This window comes from Neopelma chrysocephalum, unplaced genomic scaffold (genome assembly GCF_003984885.1).
Source record: "Neopelma chrysocephalum unplaced genomic scaffold, ASM398488v2 Primary Assembly neopelma1_43, whole genome shotgun sequence".
Classification (NCBI taxonomy): Eukaryota; Metazoa; Chordata; class Aves; order Passeriformes; family Pipridae; genus Neopelma; species Neopelma chrysocephalum.
Window position 1 is genome coordinate 2,505,866 of NW_020897702.1, and position 16,888 is coordinate 2,522,753.

Below are 16,888 nucleotides of genomic sequence, written 5' to 3' on the forward strand. Positions count from 1 at the left end.
AACAGATGACTTTTCTTCCTTTAAAAGCCTCAGCATGATGGCAACATAGTATTTGGAAATACTATCTCCTAAATAAACAGTGTCATACTGCTTAAGTTAAGGAAATGTACTTTTAACAAGAGTTTCAGTGCTTGGTTTTCTCCCTTCTCTGTTTCTAGGGCGGTTGCGCTGCCTTCAGTGAACGAGCCTAGCCTTGGTTATGATGGAGAATGAGGCAAGTTATCTCAAGAGGGTCCATGTTCATAGTGTATAGGAGAAAATTGCTCCTTACCTCAATGGCGCACAGCACAAGGCATGGCCAAAGATGCAGCAGTTCATTTCAGAGCAGGAACCAGGCAGCTCATTTTGGTGAGAGGGGTTGTTTATCACATTTCTAATGACAGTCTAAGTATGTTCTCTCTTTTTGTATCAAATAATAGCTGTGGCAGATAAATATTTGAGCATCAAAATGGCCAGACTGACCATCAAATTTGCTTCCTACTTTGGTCCACCATGCATAGCTATATGATGAGAATTTGACTTTTCCCAGTATTCAGTAGGTCAAATTGAATAAAAAAATGAAGCGCTAAATTGGAGCCAAATTTATCAAGATGTCGTGAGTGGATGCTAATGTTGAGTATTGATATGATAATTCTGAAATTTGAAATCTTATTAAACTCTTACAATTTGTATTGTGTGTGGCCAATTTGAAGCAAGTATCTTGACACAGAGTGCTTAGGGACAAACAACTATATGTGACAGTTTTTAATTCCTCAAAGGCTTGAGAATATCTAAATAGTGGGAGGGAAGCCTCTGAACTAGCTTCATCACCTGCACCACAAGTGGATACATGCTGGTTGGTCTGGGCATTAACCCATCATTTCTATATGTTTAGGCTAGACTTCTAAATATCTTCGAGGACCTGCAATCCTTTCAAGCAACACATATGTGTGCTCTCCCGTCTACAGCACAGGAACATTTGGGAAAGAGAAAAGGTACTAAAGGTTGGACTAATCACACTAACTTTTTGTGTGTCATTCAAACTTTACCATATACTTTTCCCAGTTTATCACAGTCTCAATGCTGGGAAATATATTCCTAGAAGGTCTTGGCAGATTTCACAATGTTTACAATATGAACAAATAAAGCACACACAAAGAACCAGCACATTGAATTTTTACCAATAGTACAGACTTTGGGCTTTGTGAAAACTGTAATTTAAGCTCAGTCTTGGCTCATGGGCTTTGGCCTGCAGAGGCTGCTGGCAATCTATTCTGGTGTCCGTGGCCAGAATGTGAAACACAATTACCAAGCGTGGTGCCATGGCGCTGGACAGGAGTCTGCCTGCAGGGGTCTCCTCTGCCCCGCCATCCCTGGGAAACAGCCTCTGGTGTCGGATTAGACAAAATCTATTTAGTAGCTGTTGCTTGGTTTATACAGGAGCTCTTCCTCCAAAAGCTAAACTCAGAAAAAGTCCTGGAGTTCTCCCGCAGACAGAGCTCCGACGTAGTCCTCTTCCTGTGTTTTCTCCTTGGAAAATTATTAATATTAGCCAAGTGCTGGCACTGTTTCACAGAACATCTTCTCAGCTGGTGCTGAAGTAAGACATGAGAAGGACTGAGACAGCTCCAGTTTTTCTATGGATATCTTTCCGTCATTCCTGGGAGACGGTATCAACAATTAATATTAGACAAGCAGTTCGGAGCAGACTTCTATTTGCAGCTCAGCAGGGATTCATCTCCCATTCAAATGGTATAACAGATTGATGAGGCTGGGAGGCTCTTTACTAAACATAGGGACCCACACAGGGTTTCACAATAGGTGCTATAGGATGGCTGTAACCTAAATATAGAACTCAAATATTTGAAAGGCTCCAAAATAATTATTTTGCTTTAAAGAAAAAATTATTTAGAGATAAAATCCGGGCTCTGACCAAGGCTAATATTGATGTAAGCGTAGCCATAAACAGGATGCAAACTAAAGTCTGCACGAGGCATAGGGTATTACTCTAGCCTGATGCATTTACCTCCCTGACTAAACTGAACTACAAATTTTTTTTTATGCAAGTGAGAAGGCAAGCTTTTTTAAATTAGTAATTTACTTTAAAAATGCACATTGTGTTAAAATCCAGATAATTCTGCAGAGGAAAATATCAAAAATTTAGATAAGATCCATTTTACTGCTGACATTAAAGTTGTTCTTATGTAAAAATGCCTGTCTTTATTTCAACACAAGTATTTCAAGTTGGGAAGATGTGAATTTTGTGGCAGGCTTCATTATGAAAAGGAAACTACATGGAGATATCAGAAAAAGAAAGTCCACTGTTGTCATGGTGACAGCAATTAGCAGCAGTTAGAACAGCAAACAGTAGATTTAATGGTTTGGTCTAATAGTGACTTAATTACTTAGCAGTCTAGTTTGTCTATGAGCATTTCTCCCACTACATGATGCCTTCACTTACCATTTTGAGTCTGTTACAAGCAGGATTGCAGTAGCATCATTACCATAAATATTTTTTATTCAATATGTGGTGGGAAGGCCAAGGTAAATGTTCTCTAGCAATCTCACTTGAGCACCTCCTGTCACGCAGCAGAGAGCCTGCTAAACAGAAGAGAGCAGTCTGTGCTCATTGTACTGTGATGATAAAAAATAACCTGGATTTCATTGCGAATGTATCTCCTTTAAAATGGGTGGAGAATTTCAAGCTATTAGGCCAGTCAAGGGTATACATCATGGCATATGTCAGGAATACATTTTCTTTTGTACAGACACCGAATGTCTTTCCTTTCTACTTGTTTCTTCAAGGTGAGGAAATGGCAAATACCTTCACATCAATTCTCAAGTCTATAAACTGGGTTGTGACTACTGTTTCCCATTGGTGGAATCAGAATGAAATTGGAGACCATGAAGCAACGGTATGCCATAACTTGTGTCTGCCTTACAGAAGTGAATGCTTCAATGCTGTTCTGTTCATTGTTGGTAAGTTCTATGTGTTGCCGCGTCTCTAGGTCAGACCTTTAGAAAGTCTAAATCACTTCAGCTGGCATTGCAGTCTCTCCTAGATTTCAGATTTTTTCAGTGTCCAACAGAATATTTGGGGTTCTTTAGACCAGATAAATCTGTATTAGCACAAGAAATGTGTATAATGGCAAACTCAGTGAAAAACTCCAAAATGGGTAAGTAACAGAGATGTGAGCCAAGTTTTTTTCTAGTCCAAGCACAGCTGAACTAGAATGTGAAAAACAGAAGAGGAGAGACTTGTTTGTGCCTTATCACATGGCAGAAATTTGAAATATTGGCTCTATCAGGAAGAAGATATAACAAAGCTTGCTTAGGAACACTAAGTGTATTCAAAGCTCAATATTAAATCCTTCTGCTTTTTTACAAACACTGCATTTACTCCCACATTCCATGATTTGTCAGCCACCACAATCATTTTTGTGTTTACGAATAAGGATGACCATGGCACTGATCCAGTTGGAGAGTAACACAGCAAAAAAGAAAGGTTGCTTTTAGCTGAATCAGTTACCTGTTGGTTCACTGCAGAGAGACATGTTTCAGCAAAAGCAGGGAGGAGGAAGAACAAGGAGCTCATGACAAAGCAAGCAGAAGTGATCATTTCAGTGGAATTGCCTCCATAAAACGTTCATTAAATAACCTCAGATTTCATTTCTTGTAAGATTTTTCTTTTTTGTTTAGTTGCCCTTTTCATCCTAACTTAACAATGGAGGAACTACCTGTCTTTGACCACTATTAAAGCAAATGCTGAATGGTATCTTTAGCCTTTACGTTTTTCTCTTTTAAATTTTGAGGGTTCCTGTTTTTTAAGAGTCTTGAAATTACTCAACCACCTTTTAAAAGTTTGGTATTAAGCTTATATTGATTACAAGTTGGACAGCACTGTAAATGAAACAAATTACAGGGCTCAGCAAATTTGATTTTCCCTTTCTCAACCAAAGGAATATGAAGATGTCTAAGCCTTGTTAAATCAAAGTGAAATTTTAATATCTCACATCTCTTGAAGTCAGTGAGTATCTTGGCACAGTCTCTTCTCCCTGTCTTATGTGACCTTCCTTTAAGCCCTGAAGGACTTTACTTTTCAAGTCCAGGTCCATTTGGCATTTGATGGAAATTTGAGTTTACATTATTTTCATTGCTACATCAGGTTACGGGGCTGGGAACCACCTACACCATCTGAAAACTTTTCAGTCATGTTTTAAGAAACATGACCAATAGCTAACAGTCCTTATTGTTGGGTTTTCACATCCTTTGCCCAGACAGAGTAACAATCATTGTGAACCCAAAGGTCATTTGTGATTTTCTGGAAATCCAGGGTAAATAAGTGAAGGACAAGCCAGATTTGTTGATAACACTATGCAGAAATGTTCAGAAGTTGTCCAATTTAAAAGAGTCTGTGCCCCACAAGTACTTGTGAACAGTCTAAAGAAAAGCAGAGTAGTTGGGCTGAGGTTACTGCTGCAGATGCAGAACTATAGACCTTCCCATCCAGAGCAAACTGAAAGTCCTGTTTGCATGGCTGCTATGCGAGAAGCTAGAATCACTGAGGAATCCAGAAGGACACTTGGGCAGCAGGTAGAACTGTGCTGTTATTGACTGCAGCCCTTTCAGCTCTGTAATATGGCTGCAAATTACAAAGTTATTTCTGTTAAAGTCTTTACTGTCACAAATTGTGAATGAACCATAGTAATGATCGTGTTTCCTTATTATTGCTGAAATTGTGGTTCAGATACATTATAAAGCTTCAAATAATATGTTGCAATATATTAGTATATAACATAATACTAGTATAGCACACATATACTACAGTTTGGGTAAGCATGTGTTCTCAATTTTCAGGAATCTGTGAAAGGAGGCAAGAAATTTCTGCAGGTGTTCTAAAGCCATGTTTGTAGCAGGAAATGCTACAGAAGAGGAGCATCAAGCCCAGTGTGATGATTTTTATGTATACTTAACACCTATTGTGTATGCATATATTATGAAGGGGTTTTTTGCCAGTTCCTTGATTGGAATAACCTATGCTGACAAGAAACAAATCTAGGCACATCAGCAAAAGTTTAAAATGTGCTGCTTTCAAATGCTTGACTTTCTGTTTAACGGGACAACTTTGCACTGTGAGTATTCAACTCACTCCACAATGTTTTCACTGCCTAAAGAGAGAAATCATACTCACTTTTCGAGTGTATTCATAGCATAATTTTATTTGAGATTTAATATCACTAAACAACAGAAATCGTTCCCTTTGCCATATACTGATGGATTTTTTATTGATAGTATGATGAAGCCATTGTTGTATTACTGAAATAAATAGGATTTCTGCAACTTGCAGTAATGGAAAGAGGACTGGCACTCATGTTTTGATTTTGGCTAAGGAATTGTTCTGAATCATAATGCAGGATTAGATCTTTTTTATCATGGCTTTACCTCTGTCAAGGTGGCTTTTTCCTTTATATAGAAAAATTTGTTCTGTGTTAATAGAGCCTTTTATATACTGAGCTCTTGGACTCTGAGGCAGGCAAGGGATAAGAAGAAGCTTTTTCTGTTACTTTAGATATTTAATTTCTTTCCTCCAAATGCAAGGGTGAAGACATCATATTTTCCTGTCGTATGAAGGCTTAATTCAGTAAAATTATTTTATATTAGTGAAATATCTGATCAGACTCTTCAGCTAAGTGGGAAAAAAGGGAGTGAAGAGCATCAGAAGTCTTTCCTTGGTGTTAATACCAATACGTGAAAATCAACTTTGCTTTAATCTGTGATCTTTTAGTCATGTGGTAATTTAACAGAAAATGTGAGGGGAGTCATAAACATGAACAGTCCTCTAATTTACACTGTCTGAGAAAATGGTCTGTGTAATTGCAAATAGTATAATTCTTAAAGTTTACTAAGTAGAAGAATCTCTTGGGAAAAAAAAAGAAGTTCAAAATGAAAGCTCCAGGAGAGTTTCTTTACTCTGTAAGGTTCTGCGTTTATGGTAAAATTCAATGAGAGACTGAACGAGAAGAAACCAAGTGTTAATATCAGATCATATCATTGTAGTTACATCACACTGCTGTGCCAATTAAAATGGGCACAACATTGCCCTGCCACAATGACATGTTTTCTTTATACTGTAAAGAAACTTCATATTTCCATGCAACCTCGGTTATTACTGCATAACACAAAGTTTAGGTATAGCATCACTACCTGGCAGTTCTCCTATATTCCATTTTTCCTAAGGATCAATCAGGATTATATTCTAACAGTTTTTTAAGTTTTTCCAACAAAAAGGCTCTGTGGTCAGAAAATTACATTTCCTTACAGAAGCAATGTTAAGGCACAACAACCAATATGTCCCAGTGGACAACAGAGTACAACAAGGTCTGGTATGAAAGGAACTCTTTAATGATATAGAAATTGAAAAGAAATCATCAAAAATAATGACTATCAATAATGGCATGGTGTGAAGAACCAAGGTCAGGATATCTACAGCATAACATGAATTAGAACTAGGATGAGGTTTTATAACTTTATACAAAGCAAGAGAAAAATGAAAAAGAAGAGCAAATAACAGATGAGAGGGAAAGCTGCATCTTTCTTCAGTCTTTACAAAAAGTTAATAGTAGTCATCAACAAGTTAGTAGAGTTTTAACCAGAGGACAGGATTTTGGACTATAAAAGCAAAATAACATCTTAAAGAATATTTAGATAAATTAGGTTACACAAATAGTTAAGAAATCACTAAATTAATCTTAAGCTACTGTGAACTAACAGATTATATGTAAGATCTCCAGCAAGGAAGAAAAGCAAAAATAATACTTGTTTTCAAAAGAGAAAAAGGACACCAAAAAGAAGCTAGTCTAACTTAGATTTATGCAATGATAGTAGAATAAGGAATTTAAATAATCTAATTTAAATAGAATAAATTATTTAAAACTACATTGTTTAAACCAACAAAATACCAATGTAATGGGAACCAGCCAACATGTATTTGTCAGGAGCAACCCAATCTGTTTTCTAGTTTTGACAGGGTAATCATATCAATAGACAAGGTAGCATGAGAAGACATGATATATCTTGATTCTCATGTCATTGTTGCAAGTAAAATAAGTAAATGAAGTTAAGAATATGGAAAAAAAATCAGTATCAGAATGAATCAGTGGTTCAGTTCACTCACCAAACAGGATACATTTCAAAGGAAATACTTTTGGGATCCACCCTATTTCTGTTTCTATGCAAAATTTTAATTAATAACTTTGATGGCTGCGAGAGAACATACTGCATAATTTGTGAATGGTTCCTATGTAGGAAGAGCTGGAATTCTTTTGAAGAATGGGATTTGACATGCAAATGATGGAGAGTTCTCTGAAATCAACAAGAAGAGATACAGAAACCATTGAGAGGGACATACCATGCTTGGCAAGGAAACATTTAATGATCAAAGTGAGAAATAAGGACCAGGCAAGATGGACCATAGGCCAAAAATGTGCAAGTAGTGTCATGCTGTTACCAAATCGGGCAAACTGTCTGGGTATGGTGACAGAGCAGTTTCATGGAAGTCAGAAGAATGAGTTACACTCCTGTGCTTGGTACTTTTGAGATACTAGGTGGAATATCATGTCTGCTTTTGCAGACCATGCCTTAGAAAGTTTGCAATATATATGGAGACATTTTAAATAACCGATGTTTAGAAAATCTAAATTATTAGAAGAAGCCGAAGGAATTTGGTTTGGTTAGTCAAGAAAGAGAAAAAATAAAATACTGAAGGAAACATAATAGCCTTCAAATATATAAATGACTTTTAGAGAAAGCTGTTCTTTATTTGACATGAGGAGTAAAAATAATCATCTTACTCTGCAGCAAAGGTTATTTACCTCAGATATTAAGAAGCTTTCAAGAGCAGGTTGGAGGAATTTGGGTCACATCTGGGCCAAGGGTTTAATTCTTCCATGGGCATGGTAAATGAATAATCTCTATTTTTCTGCATCTGTTGTAATGTAAAGGTCACCTGACCTTTTTGAGCCATTGACTCTCCGATAACCATTTGGTGTCTCCTGTTAATACAGCTCCTCTCACAGCAGTGAAGTCTCCTCCCTGGTGGAAGTTAGAGGTCCAAAATATTAACAAAATCTGAATATCACAAGGGGTCTTAGAGACAGAGGAGAAACACCACCCATTGTGGGATTTTCTGCTTTTGATGAGATGACCCACAGAGTACCTCTGCTTCATCTGAGACATCTGCAAGCCCTGATTTCAGCTTTGGCCTCACCACTGTTAGTATTTTTTGAAAGTGAATAATACATTTATTTCTAATCACAAATTCTTATACATGCAAAGAAGCTCCATAGGAGCTGCAGGCTTTATCTGTCATTCCTGCAGTTGCTTTCTCTGGACTCATCATATGACAGTGTTGTCTGTTGGGGCAATTATCACGAAAAGCAAGGATTTCTATCTTACTAAACTAAATCAGGAGCTTTGTGTTCCTTATATTGATGTTTTCGTGTGAGTTATAACTGATTTATCAAAAATACCCTAAGTTTATTTCCAGTGGATGATACTGTTATGTTAGGATGGGATCAGGTCAGAAAACCAGACTCCTCCTGGTTTGTTTTTTTGCTTAAAAAATCATATGTCTCAGCAGAAGGAACTCTGTCCCTTAGGGTCGCCCACTGCTGCTCTAAGTTACTGGAGTGCCGAACTGGTGCAAACTCCAAATACACCCAATACAGTAAACATTTAGTTTAATTTTCACAGTAACAGCCAGCAGCCTGCTTATCACTTTTAAATATAATTATTTATTTTAGACCACAATCTGTGGTCTTATCACTGTCATCACGTTGACAGTCTATCTGTCTTAACATGTTAGCTTGTTGCGAGGTCTTGACCAGCTGTTGGATGTCTATAAAAGAGGTGGTAACTTCTCACCAGCTGTACAAGCTACTTATGTAGGGCTAGTTTCCTCCTCTCTCTTGAGGCACAGTGCAACACTGCTGTGGGTCGGGAAGGAGGGATGGCTGAGCAGCTTCAACGTGATGGTTTTGGCAGGCTTGTGCCATTACCTGAGCAGACTCTCAAGCATGGGTGTTTCACACCGTACTTACCAAAAGCTTATTGTCTTGCTGAGTAAGACATTGAGATCCAGAACAGATCCAAGATAGTGTTCAGGCGCCTCTCCTGGGTGCACATTTAAATAAAGATCCATTGTGTCAAGGTCTATTTTGGGGTTGGTGTCTAACAGACTATTGCAGAAATTTTACTTTTTTTCCCTTTCTAGTACAGCAAAGTCCTCAGGGCACTCACCCAGAAAGCAGGAGAGCTTAATTCACCTCCTTTCTCAGCTGGAGGGGTTTCAAGCCCTCATTTCCATTACTCAGGGAGGTGCACCACTCCTTCAACACTCATCTGCACTGGGAGGAGAAAACCACCACTGTCCCTTGAAACCTGCAGCCAAATAGCCCAAAGGAGGTGGGAGCCTAACCATGTAGCCCAGCACTTAGAAGCGTATTTGTGAGGGGAGGAGAGGCAGCAGCTGACTCCATTATTCTCTCTCAGTGTAATGACTGACTAATATAAAGCATATAAGCAAGATTAAATGGTACTTGAGAGCAGACAGAGCCATCTCTGAGAGCCCACCGGGTGAACTCCCGAGGTACTGCAACCAGTGAGACTGAGGCAGCAGCTCCAGGCAAAGCCACACTGCTCTTGTGGTGAGAAGTAATCCAGGGTAGGCACCTTGAGGATAGCACAAAGCAAGTGGAAGGGGGGATTTGGTGGGAATTGCTCTACTTGACCTTACTTTATTACCCACTTTTGCTTGTTTTAGCTATAGGTGTCCCCACTTCTATGCTGCTGTGACAAGCATTTCAGGAGTGTCTTTGATAAATGCAGAAGTAATCCTGCTGAAACCAGTGTAGCTACTCAAATACTTAAAATAAAGCATATGATTCCTGAATCAAGGCTTTAATAAGTTATTTAAATTCCATAATTATGATGAGTTTTATAATGGCAGCATCTTTATTTGCTAATGTTAACCATAAAAGTGCAAAAATAAAAGAGGGAACAAATTTTCTAATCTAAGTAATTATGAGTTATATTTTTAATAGGAAAAAGTTTTTCATGACACCACTGTTTGAAGTTTACTCAGTAATGCTTTTAAATAATTCTTTGGTATATTAATATTTTTCCTCCCCTTTTTATTTTTTATATCAACATAATGGAGAGAATAAAATAATATTTAGCTTAGAGCCATGTCTTTATATATGTTCCAATTGTTCCTATTATTACAACTGACAGAGATAAGGTGACATCTGAATTGTATATACAATATATACAAAAGAGTCTCTCAGATAAAATTCTGTGATCCTTAATTACTTTCCAAATGTGTCCAAAGGGATTTGACTTCAATAAGAAAATAGGACAGAGAAAAGCAATTTCTGATTACACAGACGTCTTTTTGCCATTTAACAGGGTTTAAATTGAATCACTGACCTAAAATATTAATTTTGAAAATGACTCGTAAAAAAATATTCAGAAAAAGTTGTTGCTGCTTTCAGTTTTGTTCTCTGAAGACTGCTGAATGACACAAAAATGTATCTAGCATTGTCTGCTTGTTCTAAATAATCCCTTTTAGTAGGATTAGTCACAGTATTCAATAAAGAGAAGGAGCAATTAATTACATTTTATGAAATGAAGAAAAGAAGAATCTCTGAAATGTTCTTTCCTCCTCACCTTCTCCTTTTGAAACATAAAATTGCATTATGTATTTTTCAGTTACGGAAAAACTTGCAGTCTTCAATTTAAACAAAAGCAGTGGGAATGAGCAGTACATGACACAAAATTAATTTGGATTGACTTTTTGGTACACTAGGGGAATGTATTGCCAAAAAGCAAAGTCTGCTTGATCTATAACAACTGTTAATCCATGAAGCAAGGCTCTGATACTGCAAAGAGCTGTCAGGGATTTTGGTTCAAAACCTGTGCTCAACCCAAACAAATTGTTTTTTTGGAAGTTTGAAAAATTGAATGTGGTCCTACTTGTCCTCATCACCATGGCATGAGTTTGGTTAGTATGATAATGATACAATGTTCATTAAAGCCCTTAAGGGGTTTTTCTAGCTTTTGTTACAAGGCTTGCATAACAGCTAAAAAGCTCTGAATATTCCTCTGTGGAAAAAAAGGCATGAGGTTAAACTTCTGGAAGAAATAAGACTAGGTAGATAGCTACAGAGGAGAGCAGTGTAATAATAAGGATGTATGATTAACTCTTTGATAAACTTGCAGGAAATGACCACAGATTATTATTAAGAGAGACTGCAGGGGCAGTGGGGGCAGAAAACACAATATTGAGAAACTGCAATTTTCCATATGTAGGTTGTGTAAATGGTACACAGGGGCACGAAGCCTCTTGGAAAGATTAATTTCAGAACCCCCAAAAGGGAAACAACTCTTATTAGTCTGAAATGGTACATCAAGCCCACATCAATAAGTAATTGTGCAAGAACCACATTCTCTCACTAAATTTAATGTGGCTGTAATCGAACCACCTGCTAGGAACAAAAACGCTTTAAAAAATTGACTGCATAAAAGTTTTCTACCAGAAAGAAAGAAACTTAAGGAAAATTGGAAGGGAGAAGGGTAAAATGCTAGTAGCCAAGTGTGAAAGCACTGAAGGACTCAATGCTGAATGCTTAGAGGATGTGCATGGCACCTATAAAAAGGCTGCTATTCAACAGACACCTATGCAGTTTATAATTACAAAGGAAATTATTAGGCTAGTGATAAAGCTTGCTGGTGACAGAGAGTTTTTCAGGATTACTGAATGCAAAGAGTTGCAAGAAAAAGTCTCACATGAAACTAATGACTGGGTTCAAATTTGCGGAAAAGTACTTGTAGATAAATGACAGGTTATGTGCATAGAACAAAATAACTAAGGGTACAGGCACATTGGTACCCTCTGTTCTTGTTCAGAAAAAAGATATTAAAGTCAACATCAGACACATCTTCATTGCTTTGAAAAGTACTAGGTCAGTGTTCAAACCTGGTCGAAAAATTATTTAAATATTAAGAACAAAAATAAAAATGCAGAAGAATGTTAGAAGACAAATATCTGGTGCACCCATATCTTGAATATTTCATGAAATTCAGGGTTTCTCCATCTCTGGAAAGATCGAGACGAACCAGTAAAGGTCCTTATATCGGGTGCAAACTGATTATGTATGAGGACAGATTAATGGGCTACAGCTCTTTACCTAATTCAATAGAATGTCATCATAAAAGCGTCTTAAAGGAAGTGTATACTTCATACCGCTCCTGAGGGAGATAGCATCCTGGAATCCACAAATTTTATTAAGTTAGTGAATAGAGAGTAAATTTCAGTGCTTTCTTGCAAAAGAACAACCACAGGGAGAGATTTAAAACAGAGAGAACCATCTTTAAAAAAAAAAAATATAATTAATTTTCAAATTCGTTTGACATGTGAATTTGTGTAATCAGAAGTACAAGTGAGTCCAAGAAAGTATCCATGGAGGACAGATCCATCACTGGCTAACAGATACAGTTCTTAGGCTGCCAGCCGCAGGAGGCAAAGAGAGAAAGCATCACTATTCTTCCTTCTTTCTTTCCTGAACATCTGGTGCCGATTGCTGCCACAGCCCCATGCTGCAGGGACATTTGCTCTAACCCAGGATGAGTTTCCTCTGCCCTAATATTGTTTTCACCACCTTCAAGCTTCTGTATTTATTGCAATCTGGGACAAAGTTAATTTTCATTTAAAGTACCATAATTCAGTCATTATGACAAATGCACTTCCAGTTATCTGAACCCTTGTTTTATAGTGACTGGATGGTGCAAAATCACCTTAAATTATATTTTGAACTACTGGTCAAAGAATATTCTAGGGGTGTGACACTGAAGGACCAGGAAGACCTTATTGTGCTCTCTCAATGACAAAAGGGGGCTTGTAAGAAAGGTGGAGAGGGACTTTTTAAACCAAAATAGGGTAGATTTATATTAGATATAGGAAGAAATGTTTTATGATGATGGTGATGAGGCACTGGAACAGGTTGGTCAGAGAAGTTGTGGATGTCTGACCCTTGAAAGAGTTCAAGGCCAGGTTGGACAGGGCTTTCAGCAACCTGATCTAATGTAAGATGTCTCTGCCCATGGTGGGGGGTTGGAAAAAGGTGGTCTTAAGGTTCATTCCAATGCAAACCATCCTATGATTCTATGAAATATTGTCTCCAGTATCATCAACTTGTCAGTATGAGAGGAGTTGCAGGAGAAGCAGATCTGAACTGTTTCCACTGAAAGGGAGGTAAGCAGGCTCATGTCACTGCTAGGCTGCAGTCAGGCCCTTGGTGTTCGTGCCTCCTTGCCAGCTAGCATGCCATCTCTGAAACAGCACCTATACTGCAGAGTCAGTTTAAATAGTTACAACAGACAAGGACCTTAATATCACGGAAAATAAAGAAATTATTTTTTCGTGAGCTGCCTGCCTTAGGTGAATGTGGCTATGTGGTGATCTTGGAGCCTGACAGGATTGGCTTTGGTTAAATACAATCATATGCAATAATTCACATGGTAATTTGTGTGGAGAGTGTGATATTGCCCAATGCAGACGCTCTGTTTCCTAGAATTATGCATTTTTAAACAGAATACCTCACTCATAGCTTTTAAAACAATCTACAAATTTATCTTCACAACAATAAAGTTTAGTTCAGTGTGAGATTGTATTAATAAGCTGTAATTTCTTATATGATACTTGATTTTTTTTAATTAAAAAGGCTATAATATTTCAATGTCAACATCTCAACTACTGCTAGAAGACCTGAGCTTTTGGAATTAATTTCTGTTCATCTCAAACAAGTGAAACCTACAGGCAGAGCAGTCACATAACTGAATGGTAAAAGACCCTATCTCTTCAAATCTTGCCTTTTGATCCTCACATAGCCACTGAGACACCGATTGCATCATTCAGTGCAGGGAGAGTGTTTTCCTATCTCAGCTGGATTGCATACTATTATTCTTCTAATTGTAAAATGTCTCTTTTTCTGAGGCAAAATGGATTTGATGGTGAGTAGCCACCCCAATAGCCATGGAGAGGCTGCATGTACAGAGCTTCTGCTAGCATTTTCTTTACTTATGTTTCTTGAAAGAATCAAGTCTGCACTTTTTTTATTTTTCCTTGAAAGATCCGTTATTTCTCTGTAGAAGCCAACACCCCAACAGTTTAACCAAAAGCAGGTTTGCCATTGTAACTTGAAGTGGTATGTGTAGAAATATCTGGCCAAACTAGCACAGATGTTTTCACTGAGGAAAATATAAGATTGGATAAATATCACTAATTCTATTGCTTTTCATTTTCAGTGTTTTAGTATGTGCCCTTTCCATTCTAGTACTATTACAGGATCGTTTCCTATTCTTATTTCTCATTTAACATTCATGTGATGTAGCTGAAACTTTGCTGAAGTCCCTGCTGTGCACTAAGACCTGATTGACCTTGATGTTTATTGTGAATCACTCCAGAGATGCTCAGTCTGAGGGCAGGAGCCAACCTGCAGCACTGCCATTTGGTAAATTCCTGCCAAAGTCTGAGACCAGTTTGCCCAGGCAAAAATTTTTATTGAACTAAGAGTGATATTTGAACTGGGTTCTGACTCAAGCAAAACTGGGCTGCTTGAGTTTCACCATCATAATGATGAGATGATCTCCACATCACGTTTGTCTTCTGGGTAGGTGTTTCAAACAGGAATAGGATTATCTAATTATTTGTTTTCATGATATATGTTTGTTAATGAAAGAAGTAGACAAATGCTAGTTGACTAAGTGTCTTTCGCCCATACATTGATGATTTAAATGTATTCCAGGCTAATAGTGACTGTTCATTTTTTCTGCTCTGTTGCTGATGTCTGTCAACAAAGGAGGAGAAATGGGCAGGCAGTTTTATTCTATTCCTTTTTTATGGTCAGCAGGGTCACTAGCATGGCTGTTGTAAGGACCATATACGCACCATGCTGGTCTTCGAGAAGGGCTTCTTTCAGGGCTGCAGATGAGCATTAGGTGAGGGTAAAAACATTCCAGGTTGTTTGCCACTGACCAAGTGGTAGCAGTTCATTGAGAAAAAAAGACTGTTATGTTTATTGCTAGTCTGAAATGTCACTTGTTTCAATATTTCTAATTTCTGCTGTGTTTTTAAAATGTGTCAGTGTGGTAGGGACTCTTTAGAGAGAGATAGTACAGTGTTAGACATGATAAAGGTAGTATAACAATATGTAGCACAATGGAAGATAAATGATGTACTCCTGCGGTGCAAACCACTGGCTGCTAGTGTGTCAGAGCCAGTCCCTGTCCTTATACTCTGTATTCATTAGCGTCTCAAGGGATACTTATTCACCTTATCTGTTCTGTTCTAGTGATACACCATTTTTCAAGAGAAGAGAGGCACACGCGAGTGATAAAAGAGATGGCTCGCATCTTGAGAGTAGGAGGCCAGATAATGATATATGTGTGGGCAATGGAGCAAAAATGGAGAAGATTTGAAAAGCAAGACATCTTTGTTCCTTAGAAACCTTCACCTCCTTCCTGCTCCTCAGGTGAGCCTTCCTCACATGGAGTACAAAAATCAATTCTTCACAAGGACAAAGCTGGCTTTGAACCAGCCCTATCATAAGTTGGATGGGACTCCAGGACAGCAAGGAGCTCATCCTGCAGAGGGTAGAAAAAAATCACCGTGCACAGTGTCGGAAAAAATCTCTGAGATGCTCTCTATTTGCAAGATTGCTTGACTCAGTATTAGATTTGGGCAATCAATAGCACCAAGAAAGGCTCATTAGTTACTACAATTACAGTGTTCAGCTGAATGAATTAAAAAGGAGGGGAAAAGCTGGAAAAAAACCAGAGAGCGTGGCTTTCTGAAAATTTCTTCTGACTTTTTTTACATTGCAAGCTGAGTTTTGAAAATACAACAACTTTTGAACTGGCTGTTAAACCTGTGCTGTCCATGTCACTGTGCTGCTCAAAGGCTTTCAGAATTAGGACAAGCAACTATACAGCTCCCTAAGGCTGCAGGTACTCTTCATGGTTGCAGAAGAGTGTATTTACCTGACCTGATTTCACATCAGAAAGAATTAGCTGTCAGACAACTTAAAATAGACCACCACCCAAACCAAGGAGCATTCTGCCAATCTAGGAGCAAAAGCAGAGTAGGATCTTCTATGCAGAAAACAGTCAGTGAGTATGCCCTGACCATGCACGCCCAACAGCAGACAGGTCCTGGTGGGCCTGACTGGGGGTACTGCCATGTTTTTATAGAAAAGAAATTGGCCGAGCTGATAGAGCATCATATTTCGGAGGTATGTATTACTCATTCATACTTTGACCATGCCAACTGGTGTGAGATCATAGAAAAGACTTAAGTGTGGAAGACCTAGGGAAAATTCCCTTATTGAAATGCACAAGGAATACTTAGAGGCTTTCTTCCTTTTGAAAGCTCCAAGCCTTTGAAAATCTTTCCTGAAATTTTTATAGCCTTGGGTTTGTTTTGGGGAGAGGGGTATGTATGAGGAGAGTGCTTTGAAACTCTCAGGTTCTGTAAGTTTGTTTTCTTTGATTTTGTTCTTAAAATACATGTCTATTGAAATTTTTTTCCTAGAGTTATTATTTCAGGCTGAGCATATTTTAGCACACTGATCCCTTTTCATAAACAGCTGCCAGCTGTGTTTTGTTGCTTGAAAATAACTAAAATATTGTTGGAAGGTGATTGCTGGATTATTTTTTATGTGTGCATTAAAAGTCTTTGTTATTCATTATTACTATATAATCATTCATGTCAACTTTTTATTTTAAAATTTATTGTACTCTGCCACTTGATGTAACATAACAAGGAAAGGAATTGAAAGATGCACTATTTTATTAC

At 37.9% G+C, this 16,888-nt stretch overlaps 1 protein-coding gene across 1 annotated transcript; it reads left to right on the top strand.

Moving 5' to 3' along the window:
• Nucleotides 1–202: 202 nt before the first annotated feature.
• On the top strand, nucleotides 203–16,388 carry LOC113964914 (probable tRNA methyltransferase 9B). The gene is given in 5 exon segments (XM_027677698.1): nucleotides 203–357; nucleotides 2,785–2,875; nucleotides 2,877–2,958; nucleotides 15,387–15,529; nucleotides 16,095–16,388. Coding segments are annotated over 5 exon segments (765 nt in total).
• Nucleotides 16,389–16,888: the final 500 nt, after the last annotated feature.